The following is a 15,223-nucleotide window of genomic DNA, read 5'->3' on the forward strand; positions in this document are numbered from 1 at the left end:
GTTTGACCCACTCTCAGCATGAACCCTTAAAAAGCCTTGATTCAGGAGTAGAGCGTTTCTGATAACTTGAAACAATGTTAAAGCATATCCAGTAGAACTGGACTTCTCTAGCTTTTCAAGCCTAAAATGATTTCTGTGTAAAAAGTTTGTAAAATTAATTACAATCTTTCTGACATAACAAATAGCATAATTGTATGCTAAAATTGCCATTGATTTTATATATTTGCTGCGAATCTATTTGGATTTTGTTTCTAATGAATAATGTAAACAAACTGATTACTATCAAAGATCACATTTAGCACTATAGTAACCTTTACGTTGCAAAGGATCTGAACAATTAGATGCTGTTATTTGTTTATTGCTTGTCTATGTTGTGCAGTGTTGTATGTAAATGTATAGAAAGAGGTTCATGTTCCATAAGAATAGCAATATACACACACACATACACTCAGTTCTTGTCACACTCTAAATTATCACAAATAATTACTAAAGTTTTATGGGGTTAGCTTAATAGTATTTCAAGACATACATTACTGTTATATTTTGTAATAAGTTGAAAACAAAATACAAGTAATTCTTGATTTACAACAGCAATTGGGACCAGAATTTCCATACTAAGCTTAGCAACAGCAATCCTTGCAGTCCCAGTTGCTTTTGTTAACTGAATCCCAGTCATTATCTGAGCAATTTCCTGCCAACTTCTAACAACCAAAGTCATGAGAAGCCAGCAGGAAGTTATAAGTCCCAAACCGGCAGGCGGCAAGTGGTTGTTGCCAGGTGGGGAGGGAGTGAAGTGTTGTGCAGGTAAAAGTGAAAAGTGTTATGTCAGAGAGAGTGTGAGGAAACAAATAATTGAGGAAACTGCCATGCAGTCATGGCTGCACAAGAGCTGGGAGGATGTGAAGGGGTGCACGAAAGTGACTGCAGGTCAAGGAGGTTGTGGGTGGTTACAGCATGAGTCAGGGAGGTTGCACAGGGGTGTAAGAGGCGATCAGGGAGGCTGTGTGGGGTGTGTCAGCTCCTCTGCAGCATGACAGCAGAGGAGCTGAAATAGGATGCATGAGTCCGGGAGACTTATCCTAGCGAGTTATCACCTACCCTGCCAGTTTTGCCATTGACCTTCTGCGGAAGCCAGAGGGAAGATTGCAAATGGCAATCATGTTAACTTCATGATCATTTGGAAACAGGTAGTAAGTGAAACTGGTTACCAAGTACCCAGGTTATGATCACATGTCCATGGAGATACTGGGACAGCCAGTCATAACCCCGATTCATTCAATATCATTGTAGCTTTGCATAGTCACTGAACAAATGGTCACAGGGTCGAGCACTTTCTGTATTGTGCATTACGTTTTGATATTTCCCATTAAAATATAAATAAATATATACATATACATATATATATATATATATATATATAATGGCTTACATTTCAGGAGCAGGCAATTGATAGGGAGCATGAGAGAGATGTTTTCCAGCAAGAAATACAAAAGCTTGAGCAACAGCTTAAAATTCCTCAAAGATTTCAACCAGTCAGTGAACATCAAAATAGAGAGGTAAGATAAAGCGGATAAAGGCTAACATGGCCTTTTGAGGATTAATGGTGAGACTCTACAGAATCTTATGGGTATATACGTATGTTTGAATTTAATGACAAGTGCTATTCTGTGTTTAAGCCACTTTTTACGGTGATTTTTATGGTAATTAAAATAAGATTTATAAAGTATGGTAAAACAGAAGTATTGCAAAGAATGTATAAATAATGGCTGTGTAGTAATGTAGGAAGTGATTTTTATTTATTTTTTTAGAAAAAGCTTCCTGAGGAAACAGAGGAAAGGGGAAAAAATAGTCTATTCATTGCCGATTTGTACTTTTACCAAAAGAACCCCCTCATATCCTTAGAACCCTTACAAACAGGTAGTTCTTAGCTTACAACCACATTGACTTGAGAATTTTCATCGTTAAGTAACACAATTATAATTGTAATTGTGAGATGTCATGTGACCACAGCAATTTAGGATGGCAATCCCAGCACTCCTCATTACAATCGTTAACCAGGAATTGTGGGCCACTAAGTATCCATCCCAAGACAAGCCATTGCGGCTTTGTTCCTTCCCTTCCCTTGCCCTGAGCTTCAGTAAGGTAAGGACTGCCTCCAACCTCTCCCATCTTCCAAAAGCAGCACAGCTTTCCAAAGACACATAGCTTTCCAATTAGGGAGCCACATGTGAGAAACATTCACCAGAGAAGCTGGGTTCAAAACGGAGACAAGGAAGTGCTTCTGTTCCGGCTGCAACAGCCAGTGTGAAAAGTGCAAAGGTTGGCGTAGGCAACAGAGAGAGAAGATAGCTAGGTGAATTAAAGTTTGTTTGTTCTTACTGGGGTTCATGGATGCTGCAGCTTGGTGCCACACTGCTCAGTGTGGGCTGAAGAGCCACATGAGCGCTCACTGGAGAAACTGGTGTGCCTGAGGTAGCATGATAGCCACAGGTTCAAAGACAAGCCAGTGAGTTGTTTATGTTTTCAGCAGGGGTGGCTGGGTGCAAAAACTGGGTGAGAAACTATGGAACGGAACTGGGAGAGAGGACAATAAGGCTTGCTGATGTTTGCTGGGTTGTATAGTGGTAGCTGAAGCTTCCTGGGGTGTGGAAATGGGCCCAAGATCCACATGGTTTGGGACTGTTTGCCATGCTTCTAACCATGGTGCAGGATGACCAAAAGGGCAGAGATGGGAAGAGATGGGGAGTTGAAGTGCCCCTGCATTTATAACTGCATTCAGGCTACCAAGCACTTGAATTTTGATAATTTTGCTATAACTTCAGGCGTGGGTTGCCTGTCTATTTTTTGAGCTCTGTTGTAATTCATTCAGCAGAGTTGCTGAATGAATTATCATAAGTCGAGGATGCACACATATGCACACGCACACGTATACATATATCATACACAAACATACAATGTTGCCTAAAGGCCATACATTCCAATAGATATAGTACATAATAGTTCTGTTATAATTTGAACATGGAAGGGCTTATATCATCAAATATTCACATTAGCAGAGCTCTATGTTTTCATGTTTGTGTATGCCTGTGGATATGTTTGTAATCTCAGTATAAATACTTGCTGAAATAATATCTAAAAACCTATGCCACAATATTAAGAATTCCACAGTTTACTTTTAGATAGGTATTGGTCATCTACTCTTAGATTATGTGTTGGTCATTATTTTTAAAGCCTCTTATGGTACTGGTTCAGGATCTCTGAGGAACCATCTTTCCCCAATAGGATCAGCCTGCCTCACTCACATCAGCAATAAGAGCCTACTATGGATCCCATCAGCCAAGGAATTTTGGCTAGGTGTGATCCAGGAGAAGAGCCTTTTCTGCAGTGGTCCCCACCCTTTGAAATATTTTGCTGCCAGTGGTGAGATCTGTCCCTCTTCTGGCCTTCAGGAACAACTTTATTTTTCTGATTTCCCTTTATTTATTTGATTTTGGTTGCTTGTGATTTTCTCCAGACATTAAATTTTTTTTAATACATATACATCCTTCTCTTTTCCTATTTCACACAATTTTAACTTACCACAATTTGTAGCAAATTTGTGTTTGAATCATAGCCTATGTTAGAATGCATTTCCTCTGGTCTGCCACCAGGTTGAAGAGTTAACAAATAATCTTCAGGAGAAAACAGATAAATGCAGTGAGCTTCTGCTTTCTAAGGAGCAACTTCAGAGAGATGTGCAAGAACGGAATGAAGAAATTGAGAAATTAGAATGTAGAATCCAAGAACTGGAACAAGCTTTAATGATCAGTGCAGACAATATACAAAAGGTATTTTTCAGTAGTCTGTTTCATTTAGAATTATTTATGCAGTGTTATCAGCAGTCTAACCTGCTTTACTTAATAATGAAAGAAATATGACTTAAAGAAGTGATAGCTAAATATACTTACTTTAAAGGTGGAAGGAAGAAAGAAATTTGGGTCTGCAACTATAAGGGGGGACTTGCCTCTAGAAGTACAGCTACAGGCTGAGCAAGAAGCTGTAGACAGGAAGGAAAAAGAGGTAGAGTATTTTTTTTTAATTATTCAGAACTTTCACTACATTGAATTGAATTCAGCATATGAGATGTAAAGGAATTCATATCTATGCAGATTCTCAATTATCCAAGTCATGGTTGTCCCAAAAATGCTTTTTCAAAAGGCAACTGGAATTTTTGGGATTTTTTTTCTTGAAAACGTATTGCTTCTTCTCCAAGAAACGTTTTGAGTTTTGACTGAATTGAAGATGCCTCTTTGATGATAAGCAAAACATATTCAAGAAAAAAAATCAAGAAGGTCCAGATGTCCACTGGAAAAGGACCTTTGGAACAAAGGGATTCATGGTTCTGTATAAAGTTGGTTTTGTGATCATTGTAGTGTTCAAAAAAGTTGAATTATAGAAAAATTATTTAGAGGGAGTAAAAACAAATGTATAAGTTTAAAAAAAAATGCTGCATTTACTTTACTACTAGATAACCCATGACCCATTCATTCATTGTTTCAAAAATATTTCCTTACCTAATAGATAAATAAAATTACCAGGTATAGACATAAAAGCAGTGCCTTTATGTGGGAGGACCACAGTTTCCAGCTTGCTGGCAGTTTTTCCATTGGCGTTGTTCGTGCAAAGCTGGCAGGCAGCATCAGAAACCACACATGACTGCGGCAGCACTGCAGGGTGGTCAGAAACTGCTGCAGGGCACTACTTTGTTACCGCAATTGGCCTTAGGATCCTTGAAAATTCAATCCCACAGGAGAAGTGGACCCCAGATTTTGGACACATTATTTTAACTTAGCCCATTTGAGATACGTTGATTCAAAAAAAGTTGGCCTATGAGATACATGCCCAATTGAAGGTTATAAATAGACAGGAGAGTTTAAATAGTACGTAGGTCCATGTATTTTATTTAATATGTTTAGTCATTCGAAACAACTTAAAACAAATACAGCTCTAATCTCCACCATAAATATTAGGATATAGTATCATTACATACTCAACACACATTATAAGGTATTTTTAATTAGTCTGAGGACCATGCTGACTTTTAACCAAATATTTGAAATTCCTCTAAGTATCCTATATTAATAAGGTAACATAAACTTTGGAAGTTGTTTGCCAAGAATCAACACAAGATAAATCAACATGATTTTTCTATTTCATTTTCTTATCTAAGAAAATAAACCATGATTTAGATCTTGTTGGATGCATGTATTAAATCATGTATAAACAAAAAAAATATCATGCTAAACAGGTTATTCACTCAGATACATTTAAAATATACCCAAAAATTCTCATATAATTCCACCCTAGGATCATCTGCCTATTTTTAAATTATCAAATGTTTCCTTTCATCTTTGTAATGCTGAGAATATGTGAATAAATCATATTTTATGCTTGAAGGTTTGAGGATGTCTTTTTAATATTTACAAGAAAATGGTTAGGATAGTAACTTGTTCCTCAAAACAAGTGCTAAAAAAATTGTTCTTGTTTACATAAAATAAATTATTCCTTTGCCACTTATTTTGGATATACAGATCATAAATCTTGAGGAACAGTTAGAACAGTTCCGTGAAGAACTAGAAAACAAAAATGAAGAAGTGCAGCAGTTACAGATGCAGCTACAAATTCAGCTAAAAGAGTCTACAACTCGACAGCAAGAACTTGAACAAGAAAATAAATTATTTAAGGTATTATCTAAGAAGAAACCATGTTTTCCTTTCCTGTTTTAAACATAACCTGAGTTTATGAAATCTGAATATTATGAAAAAGTATAAAATCTTGAAGTATTTAACTATTTATAAAATGGTATTTGAAAATATTTTCTTGTTTCAGTTTATTCCTCTGATAATTAGTGAAGGGAATCTACAAGTTATTTCTGTGTCACTGTTTTTTGTCTATAGGAGGACATGAAACAATTGGGTCAAGCTATCCAGAATCCTGAAGATACTTCTATAAAGGGTCATCATCAAGTTCCTGGAAAATATATAGAGATTATACAGGAAAAGGACAAGAAAATCCATGAACTCCAAGAACAAATTTCAAAATTGCAACAGCAGATGGAAATTACAACAGATAATAAAGTAATAATTTATGGAATCCTTAGTGATGCAATACCTTTAAGCAAGTAACAAACATGTTAGAACAGGGACTAAAATACACATAATTCTACTTCAAAATAGAATCTCCATGGATGCTTATTAAATATACTTTGTAATACATATTTAATATTTCATATCATCCCTTTATTTACAGTTTGTGACATAGTAGAACTTTCACAACTGGTACAGTTTATGGTAGTTATAATTGTTAGTAGTTGGTTTGTGTTATTTTTCCTGCCAATTATTTTTTCATAGTGGAGAGCTTCTATTTGCTCACAACTAAACATGTTTTTAAAATGCATATAGTGATCAGTACCCCTATAACACATTAAAAGGCAACATCTGAATGAAATATTTATCTTATTTAATAAAATAGGAATTACTCTGATTTAGTTTTTACAAATTTCATATAAAATACAGAATTTGGTATACAGAATTTTAAATGTATATATTTAATACAAAGAAATATAATTAGTGACATAAAAATGAGAATTCTTGCCTTTCATAATATTTTTTCTTTGTTTTTATCTTAATTCTGCTTAATTGTTTAAGCAGAAAAATGAGCAGATAAAGGAACTGGAAGCCCAAATAGAAATTTTAAAGAGTGATCAAGAACGTGTCAAGCAGAACAATGAACAAGAAATAGAACAGCTAAATGAAGTCATTGAAAAACTCCAGCAAGAAATGGTGAATATTGAACACAAGATACCTTTGGACTTTTCACTGACTCAAGATGATTTTGATAATTTAAAACACCAGCTTGATGTTGTATTGGCAGAAAAGGAAGATTTAGTGATACAAGTGAAAAATAATGTTAAGCAATTATGTGTTGCAGAGAATGAACTTGAAGAAAAGCAAATTAACATAGTAAAATTAGAGAAAGAACTAGGTATATTGAAAGAAGAACTTGAAAAAACTAGAGAAAAATCTGAACAAAATATAAACATATGCCAACAACAAGATGCACAGATAAATACAAAGATTGAAGAAGATGCTTCTAGAACAAATATAAATTTTCAGCTACTTGAGAAAGCTCTAGAGGAGAAGGATTTAGAGTTAATCCAATGCAACAAGGATTTCAAGGATTTCAAAGACCAAGCCCATATGGCGTCAAACAAGCTCAAACAAAGAATAATGGAGCTAGAAGAGGCCCTTGAACAAAAGGAACAAAAGATTGCTGTAACCCTTCAACATCAAGGTGAATTGAATGTGGTTCTGGAGCAAAGTCAGCTTTCTCCCGTGGTAGCTGCAGTTTCAGAAGGTAACAAAGAAGAAGCCCTATGTATTCCATTAGAAAATGAAAAACATATAGGTAGGGAAGATGCAACAACTAGGTTATTAGAGCTATCAGAGAAACTTGCAGAGATGCAGAGCCAACTGGCAGATGCACAGAATAACCTTCAACTAGAAAGAACAAAACTGGAAATTGTACAGAAGGAGACAAAAGAAAAGGAAGAGAGGCTTGTTGAACTTAAACAACTGCTAAAAGAAATAGAACAAAGGCATAAAGAGGAGAAATTGTCAAGTTCTCAGGAAAAGTTGCAAACTCAGGTATGTATGGCTTGAAATTGTTTTTTTCAAATATTAAATGTTATTCTTCAAACATTATTTGGGGAGAAATAGGGCTATAACTCTTGAAAATGCAGAAACTGAAAATGAATGGAATTTCTATATTACCTTTATGAGAAATAAAAATCCATGTACAAGTTCAAACAATAAAAGAACCATAATGTAAAATACCAATAAAATATGTAAAATAGCATTAAGTGATGCATGGATAATAAAACCATTATTTTTGGTTAGCTTTTATTGCAAAAACTGGTGATACTTTACTAACATATGTAATAGTAACAGAGTTGGGAGGGACCTTGGAGGTCGTCTAATCCAACCCCCTGCTCACTCAGGAGACCTATACTAGGGATTTGAACTGCTGAACTTTCTGATCGACAAGCTCAGCATCTTAGCCACTGAGCCACCTAGCCAGGCATGTGCATATATGTTTCTACCATCTTAGTTGCACACGATAGCCACTTTCATTGGGCAGTAAAGTGGGGAAATGCTTAAATCTTTATGCCAAGGGTTAATTTATCCTCCATTATACTTTTAAACTACTACCAATGTGAGATACTATCTTAACATGGTAACTAAGAAATACTAAGTTCATGTGCGTAAGTTGGTTTATACTCACATGAACTACAATTTTGGTACTAATAATTTAGGTGGTCACAGAGCTGGATGAAAACAAGCAAAGAAATTATCTTGCTTTAGAAAAAGTCAGAGCGGAGTCAGCTGCAGCCAAGGAAGAGCTTAATAACTACAAAGAAAAAGCAGAGAAATTGAAAGAACAGTTACTGGTAAGAATAAAACAAACATCTGTTGCACTTTGCACTAAAATTTGCTGGGAGCAATGTATTTGAATGGTGCAAAATAAAAGCATTAAGTAACTAAAAGCATATTGGGTGGACTTTGTAGAGAATTTCAATTCTATGATTATTACATAGCTGTTTTTTATACTGTCATGCTATCTTCATGTAATCAATCTAGAATTAAACTTTCAAATATTCAGAAGATTTGCTGTGAGAGGTTTTTTTTTTTTTTTGGCATGATTTGTCAGTAATTCAGTAGCATTTAAGAGCTTTATTACTGAGGCTTTTATGTAAAAGTAAACATTGAAAATGATTAGGACTACCCTTTAAGGAAGACTAGCAATAATCTTAAAATTTGATTTATAGATGGAAAAATATGACAAGAAATTAATATAATTCAGATCAAATTTTTATTACAGGCGATAGTCCAGACTAAACAAAATTTCCTAAATAAAATCTATAGGGCAGGTGGCAAACATTATTTGCAAAAGCTGGTTTTATTTCTTATTTCTTCAATTTTTATTGTGCTTTCCATTCACGAGCCCAAAGTATATAGTGGTCCCTTTTTCCATTTTCTCCCACAAGAAAAAAAAAATCCTGTGAAGTCGACTAGGTTGGGAGAGGGGAGCTGGCCAGAAGTTGCAAAATGAGTTTCTGTCGCCAAGGGTAGATTTGAACCTGTGCCAATCCAACATCTTAATTACAGCACCACACTGATATTTGCTCATTGTGTGCATTGACTGCTTGTTGTTCATATACACTTAGCCTGTTTCCATGTTTTTCAACTTGGGAGTCTCAATATGATAGTGAATAGCATCACTTAGTTACTCTTATATGCTGTGTCCTGCTCCCCATATCATTCTCAGTAACATCATTCTTAAATTTGTATAGTACACCACCTGTGTTTTAATAATGAAAAATAACCTTTAAATTTGCTAACTATTAATAACTAGTGATATAATGACATTCATTAGTTTTTGTAGTGGAAGGAGAATATAGAGCATTAAAAAAGGAGAATATAGAGCAGGTCCAAAATCTATACTTATGAGTAGCTATCACTTCAAAATATTTGCGAAGAACTGGATGGTTTAAAAAGATCATACTAGTTGTATCTTCTTTCTGTAGGAGAGAGTTTGGAAGCAGCTGAACTTTTGTTTGTTTACAGGTAAAAGAAACAAACCTGATTTGTCTTAAAAATGAATTAGAACAAACCAGAGATAAATTAGCCCAGGCAGAAGAAAAAATTTCTGGATATATAAAGAAGGAAAAGAATATTATAAAACCAGAGCAAATAGATGCCAGATGGATAAATGCATCAAGTCAGACAGAAAAAGCACAGCAGATCAGTAGCTGCAACCAGACTTCACAACTCCTTGTGAAAAGTGAAGGAATTCAGATTGATTTACAAAACGAATATTCTTCAGCAGAAGTTACAGAACTCATAAAAGAATTTAATGAAAAAATTGAACAAATGCAGGAATTACATGCTGCTGAAATAATGGACATGGAAACGAGACACATCTCAGAATCTGAAGTATTGAAAAGAGAACAATTTATTGCAGTACAGGAGTTAACAGAAGAATGTAATACTTTGAAAAACGTCATAGATGTCCTAAGAAATAAAGAAGTAGGTGCTATGTAAAATGTTTATTATAGATAAAATCTTCATTGCTTTACAAATGTCATTAAAGCACCACACCAAACAGTTTGATCTTGGATTGCCCAGCATAATTAATTAGATAAGTATCCAAACCTGTTTCTGAATACTTTTATATTGTTGGTTAAAGTAAAAATTGTATTATGCTGATGAGTTTGCTGTACTTTTAAATTGAGCTATTGAAACAAAAGTTCTTATTTATAGAATCATATTGTCAATTGTAATTTCTGTTCCATTTTAGGCAATCCCGGGTATAGCACAGTCTCTAACTTCTGTTGCCAATGATAGATCATATAGTGGTAAGAGAATATTAATTTTCTGGAAGAGCATATTGGTTAACTTTATTTTTAGAGTGATTATTAAAACCTTGGAAAAACTATGCATTTATGATTTGACAGCTGAGTTTGACTTATTATTTCAGACTCTGCTTCAGACTGGAACCAAGGAACGTACCTGACTCCAAACCATGGATCAGAAACCATATCAGATGCTGTAGAAGAGGAAGATGAAACAACAATGGATTTTCTTCCAAAGAAAATCAAGGTGAAAAGACCTATTGCAATTTTTAAAAAAACAATTGCAATAAAAAAAATCCTTGCAGTTTCATGATACCATCCAAATACCTACCGTGATTTAAATTATTTATCAATTCTAATTAAAACATTCTTTTTCTTTCCTTCCACTCCCATCTACACATTCTTAAAAGTAGTTTCTAAATATTGGAAAAGGAATAGTTATGAATAGTAATGATTCATTCTCCATTCTATCATATCTGATGTTTTTCCCCCTAGGGCTTGCTAAGAGCTATTCATCACGAGGGCGTACAGGTACTTTCTCTCACAGAATTTCCTTACAATGAAGGTGAAGTTCGTCCTACTAAACAAGAACCTTGGCTAGAAGAACGCAAGGCTTTCTTAAGCAGTATTTCATCTCTGAAGGAATTAATTGCCAAAATGCAGATTCACAGACAAAGTAAGGTAATTATGATCACAGAGTGGTTATATTTTAGCAATAGCACTTAGACTTGTATACCGCTTCATAATGCTTTTACAGCCTTCTCTAAGCGGTTTACAGAGTCAGCATATTGCCCTCAACAATCTGGGTCCTCATTTTACCGACCTACATACATAAATTATGAAATATTCTATTGATGTTCTTGTGGTTGAATCTCCAGCGGAGGGAGGGGCCAAGTGGGATCAGAGTTTATAGTCATTGCACTGCAGCAAGTGGCACAGGCCAGATCGCCTCCAGAATCTTTGAATCTTGCCATCCTTAAGGGAATGCAATCAGTCTGGCAAAATTCTTGTAACGTAAGTTACCAGCAATAAATCTGTATAGAGATTATTGATGAGTGGTTCTGGTTACCTTCGCCTGACAATTCTCTAGTTATAGAAATATTTACGTTTCTGTAAATATATTATAAAATTATTTTTGAATCTCTTGAAAGTGCCTCTTTTATTTAACCAGCTAAGGCAAATTCTAGTCTCATTTTTCAAAAAATTGTTATCAGTCCAGTCTTATATATGTCTGGGCAAATGTGTACTACAGTATAGTTTTAGTCATGAAATAGTAAATTTCAGTAGAGATGCTAGAGAAAAAAATAAAACTTGATAATATTATTTTTGACTTTTATGCTTCTGTTTTAACAATAATCTTCAGTTTCACATTTTTTTTTCAGTAAAAACTTTAAAGAAGCAAAAGCAGCATTCCCCAGTCTGCAAATGTATTGGGTCTCTGATTTGAAATTCCAGAGATGAATACATCTGAAATGGGAAATCTTCCATGATGGGGAAAGGAAAAAAAGTTCATATGAAACAAGAATTGCTAAAATTACCAAAGTTTACTAAATGCATGATAACCTATAGTCATAAATCTGTTCTTAAGTCTACTGGAAGTCATTATTAATTAAATAAAAAAGTGAGATAGCTAAGAATTTTCAATAACATAAATATTATATAATCCATAAAATTATTTTTAAGCTTTAATATATTTATACACTATTGCTTTTGTTCTCCCCTAGTTTTATGTAGCATCTGAATCTTCTGATGATGTCTCAGATTGGCGGGCTGAACTGCTCTATGCTGTTCAACAAATTTTCCAAAAAGAAAAGGATATTCTTCTAGCAGCATTTCGGACTGAATTGGCAGAAGTTGGTGTTCAAGATGCTTTGGTACTAATAGATCAGATGGAAAGGAGACTTCAAGAACAGGTGAATTATACTTGATAAAAGTAACAAAAAATGTATTTATTTTACCAGTTAAAAAGATTCTTTGCTTATGATACTTTTTATCAGAGCAGAGAGATGAAAGGAAGATTTTTCAAGAGGGAATGGAATAGAGTGGAGAGTGGAGTGGAGTGGACTGGACTGGACTGGAATAGAGTTGTGAAGGACTTTGGAGGTCTATTAGACCAACCCACTACTCAACCACGAAATCCTATATCATTTCAGACAAATGGTTTTTCCAGTATCTTCTTAAAAACTTCCAATGTTGGAACATTCACAACTTCTGGACACGAGTTGTTCCACTTATTAATTGTTCTGTCACGAAACTTCTCTTTAGTTATAGGTTGCTTCTAGATTAGTTTCCACCCATTGCTTTTTGTCTTGCCCTCAGGTGTTTTGGAGAATAGCCCGACTCCCTCTTCTTTGTGGCAGCCCCTGAGATTGGAACACTGCTATCATGTCACCCCGAGTTGTTCTTTTCATTAAACTAGGCATATCCAATTCCAGCAATCGCTGAAATATTGTAAGCTGATTGTATAGCATGCTATACAATGCCACAGTCTTGAGCTGCCAATATGATTGCACTGGTTTCAGTGCGTAGAAAAGGAAACAGTTTGTCTTGTAATCGTTCCCTTCCCTATCCAATCTCACTGCAATCAGGATGGGGAATTAAAAACAAAAGATCAGGCATAGGACAATTGTACTGGTTATAAAAGTGTTCATGTGGCTGAGGAATACTGCAAAGGTATATATGATTTCCAATTGGCCATAAAGTTATTTTTTTCAGCACCATTGTTTCACCTTACAGTTGCTGAGCAAATGGTCAGTAAATGAGCACTACCTGTACTTGGAAAAATTATTTTACCTTTACGATGGTAAAGGTATATGATTTATTAGGAATGGAAATGATTGCTTCTTTTTCATTAGAAGCAATTCCATTGAAAACTATCTGTACTATTAGAATAAAACTTGAAATGTAAGTAATGAAACATATAGCATATACAAACGTGTTTACATTAGCCATCTGCAAAATAATGCCCAGTACACCTACAGCCATAGTCCAGTTTTCTAAACTTTGAGTTCCTCGAGGTAAATATTTTTTTTTCTTTAATAAAGCAATATACTTACCAGCCATGCAGGCTGAAGTCTTCTAACTCCTGTTTTCTTTGTAATTCTCCATTCCTTCATAATCTACTTAGTCTAAATCAGTAGAAGCAGGGACCTGACTTCTATTGCAGTATATTGGCTCAGCTGAAAAAATATTGGAAATTACACAATCTAGTCATGAGTTACAAACAATGGCTTTGTCACAGTGCTCTGAACAATCAAAACACTCAAAATGCACTGCTCAAAATGGCCAGATATCACCTCATTCAGCCCACCCAGTAGTAGCAAGAACATAACTAGTCACTACTAATGTACTAATCATTGGAAATTATAGAAACTCTACCAAGCTACCAGACAAAAATGTAATCATAGGTGCTCAGAACCTCCGAGTTTAAACTTGGAAAAGTGCTGATCAATTTTTGTTTTAAACATGTTTATTTCAAACTGAAAAAAACCTCTCACAATACACAAATTTTGTTACAAGTAGAGAAAACTTGGATAATTTTGCATGTCTTGCATTGTTATTATGCTATTATTATTGTATACATATCAATTTTAGGATTTATTTTTCATACTTATGTCTTTTGGGAACATTTTACCTATAAATTTGCAAATAAATGAAACAACTATTTTGGCCTTCTAGATATTTTTTTATTAGATGAAAAACTTTTCATCATGTTCAATAGCATTTTTTTACCTTTTTACTTTAAAATAGTTGGAAATAAACATTGTATTTGGGGAAACAGAAATTATAATTCTACTACATCCTAAAGATACATGGGTAATTGGAAAATAATAGTAAAAAAGATAGTTAAAGATGTTGTGTCCTTTTATTGTAATAGCATTTTTATGAATATATTCTGAAAACTATTCAGAGTTTTATTTTATTAAACTATTCAGTTTAATAAAACTGAAGGACTGCCACTTAAGAACACCCACATAAGACATAAAAAAGAGTTCATGAAAAACATTTTTATTCTTCTGTTGATGAAATCTAATACATTCCTATAATTTACCTGAGATGAGAACTTGTTAACTTTTTAAATAGTAAAGGCAAGTTATACACAATTTATTAATCTGGTATTTCTTTGTGCTTTTATTCTTAATAATTAATAAAAGGTGACATATCAGAGGAGTGCTTTGGATTTCCTTCAGAAAGCAGACAGACAAAGTTTGTTAATGGAAACCAATATTTTGCATGCACAGCTAAACAGGCAAGGTGAAGAAAAGGAAGAAATAGAAATTCATCCAAAATATCAAGGTAATGTGTAAAACTGTTTGAGCAATGGGGTTTCCTTCACTTTCCTTGTATCAGACTTCTTTTCTAGGCTTCGGTTTGGGGGGAAAAAGAGGTTTGTGGGTTATTATTGGTATATGTGAACTAATAACAAGGATACCAAAAAGTCAACTTGGACAACATATCATAGGATCTCACTTAACCAACTTCAGAAAGACAGAAAGTAGTATTAATAATGCCAAGGCCACAAGGTTCAGCTACTTGAGAGATCCCTGACCTTTCAGGTTAAAGACGTTTGAGGTAACAGGTATTAGTCCAAGAGCTTGACAAATAAAAATCAATGGCTTAATTTTAGAGTGAAATTCTTGCAGTGAGTTTAAAATTATTATATGATAATAATAATTTATAATATGGAACACTGTAATGGAAGTAATCCACGTTTCATCAAAGGACTAAAGATTAAACATGTTTACTATTATTGACATTAAATATTTTCTT

The 15,223-nt window shown here is 34.4% G+C and overlaps 1 protein-coding gene across 15 annotated transcripts in view; it reads left to right on the top strand.

Moving 5' to 3' along the window:
• The window catches only part of AKAP9 (A-kinase anchoring protein 9), a 115,975-nt gene that overhangs the window by 81,878 nt on the left and 18,874 nt on the right, over positions 1–15,223 (top strand). For 12 of the 15 annotated variants that reach the window (XM_058179576.1, XM_058179587.1, XM_058179580.1 and 9 more), the window contains 13 exons: positions 1,437–1,556; positions 3,651–3,827; positions 3,955–4,059; positions 5,571–5,723; positions 5,937–6,116; positions 6,687–7,685; positions 8,354–8,488; positions 9,666–10,127; positions 10,399–10,456; positions 10,579–10,700; positions 10,949–11,134; positions 12,178–12,366; positions 14,608–14,749. In XM_058179576.1, the coding sequence (XP_058035559.1) occupies positions 1,437–1,556; positions 3,651–3,827; positions 3,955–4,059; positions 5,571–5,723; positions 5,937–6,116; positions 6,687–7,685; positions 8,354–8,488; positions 9,666–10,127; positions 10,399–10,456; positions 10,579–10,700; positions 10,949–11,134; positions 12,178–12,366; positions 14,608–14,749 (3,028 nt within the window). The remainder of the gene's footprint in view (positions 1–1,436; positions 1,557–3,650; positions 3,828–3,954; positions 4,060–5,570; positions 5,724–5,936; positions 6,117–6,686; positions 7,686–8,353; positions 8,489–9,665; positions 10,128–10,398; positions 10,457–10,578; positions 10,701–10,948; positions 11,135–12,177; positions 12,367–14,607; positions 14,750–15,223) is intronic. The other 3 variants (XM_058179577.1, XM_058179584.1, XM_058179585.1) reach the window with 3 other exon arrangements.

The sequence above is a fragment of the Ahaetulla prasina genome, chromosome 4 (genome assembly GCF_028640845.1).
Source record: "Ahaetulla prasina isolate Xishuangbanna chromosome 4, ASM2864084v1, whole genome shotgun sequence".
Taxonomy (NCBI): Eukaryota; Metazoa; Chordata; class Lepidosauria; order Squamata; family Colubridae; genus Ahaetulla; species Ahaetulla prasina.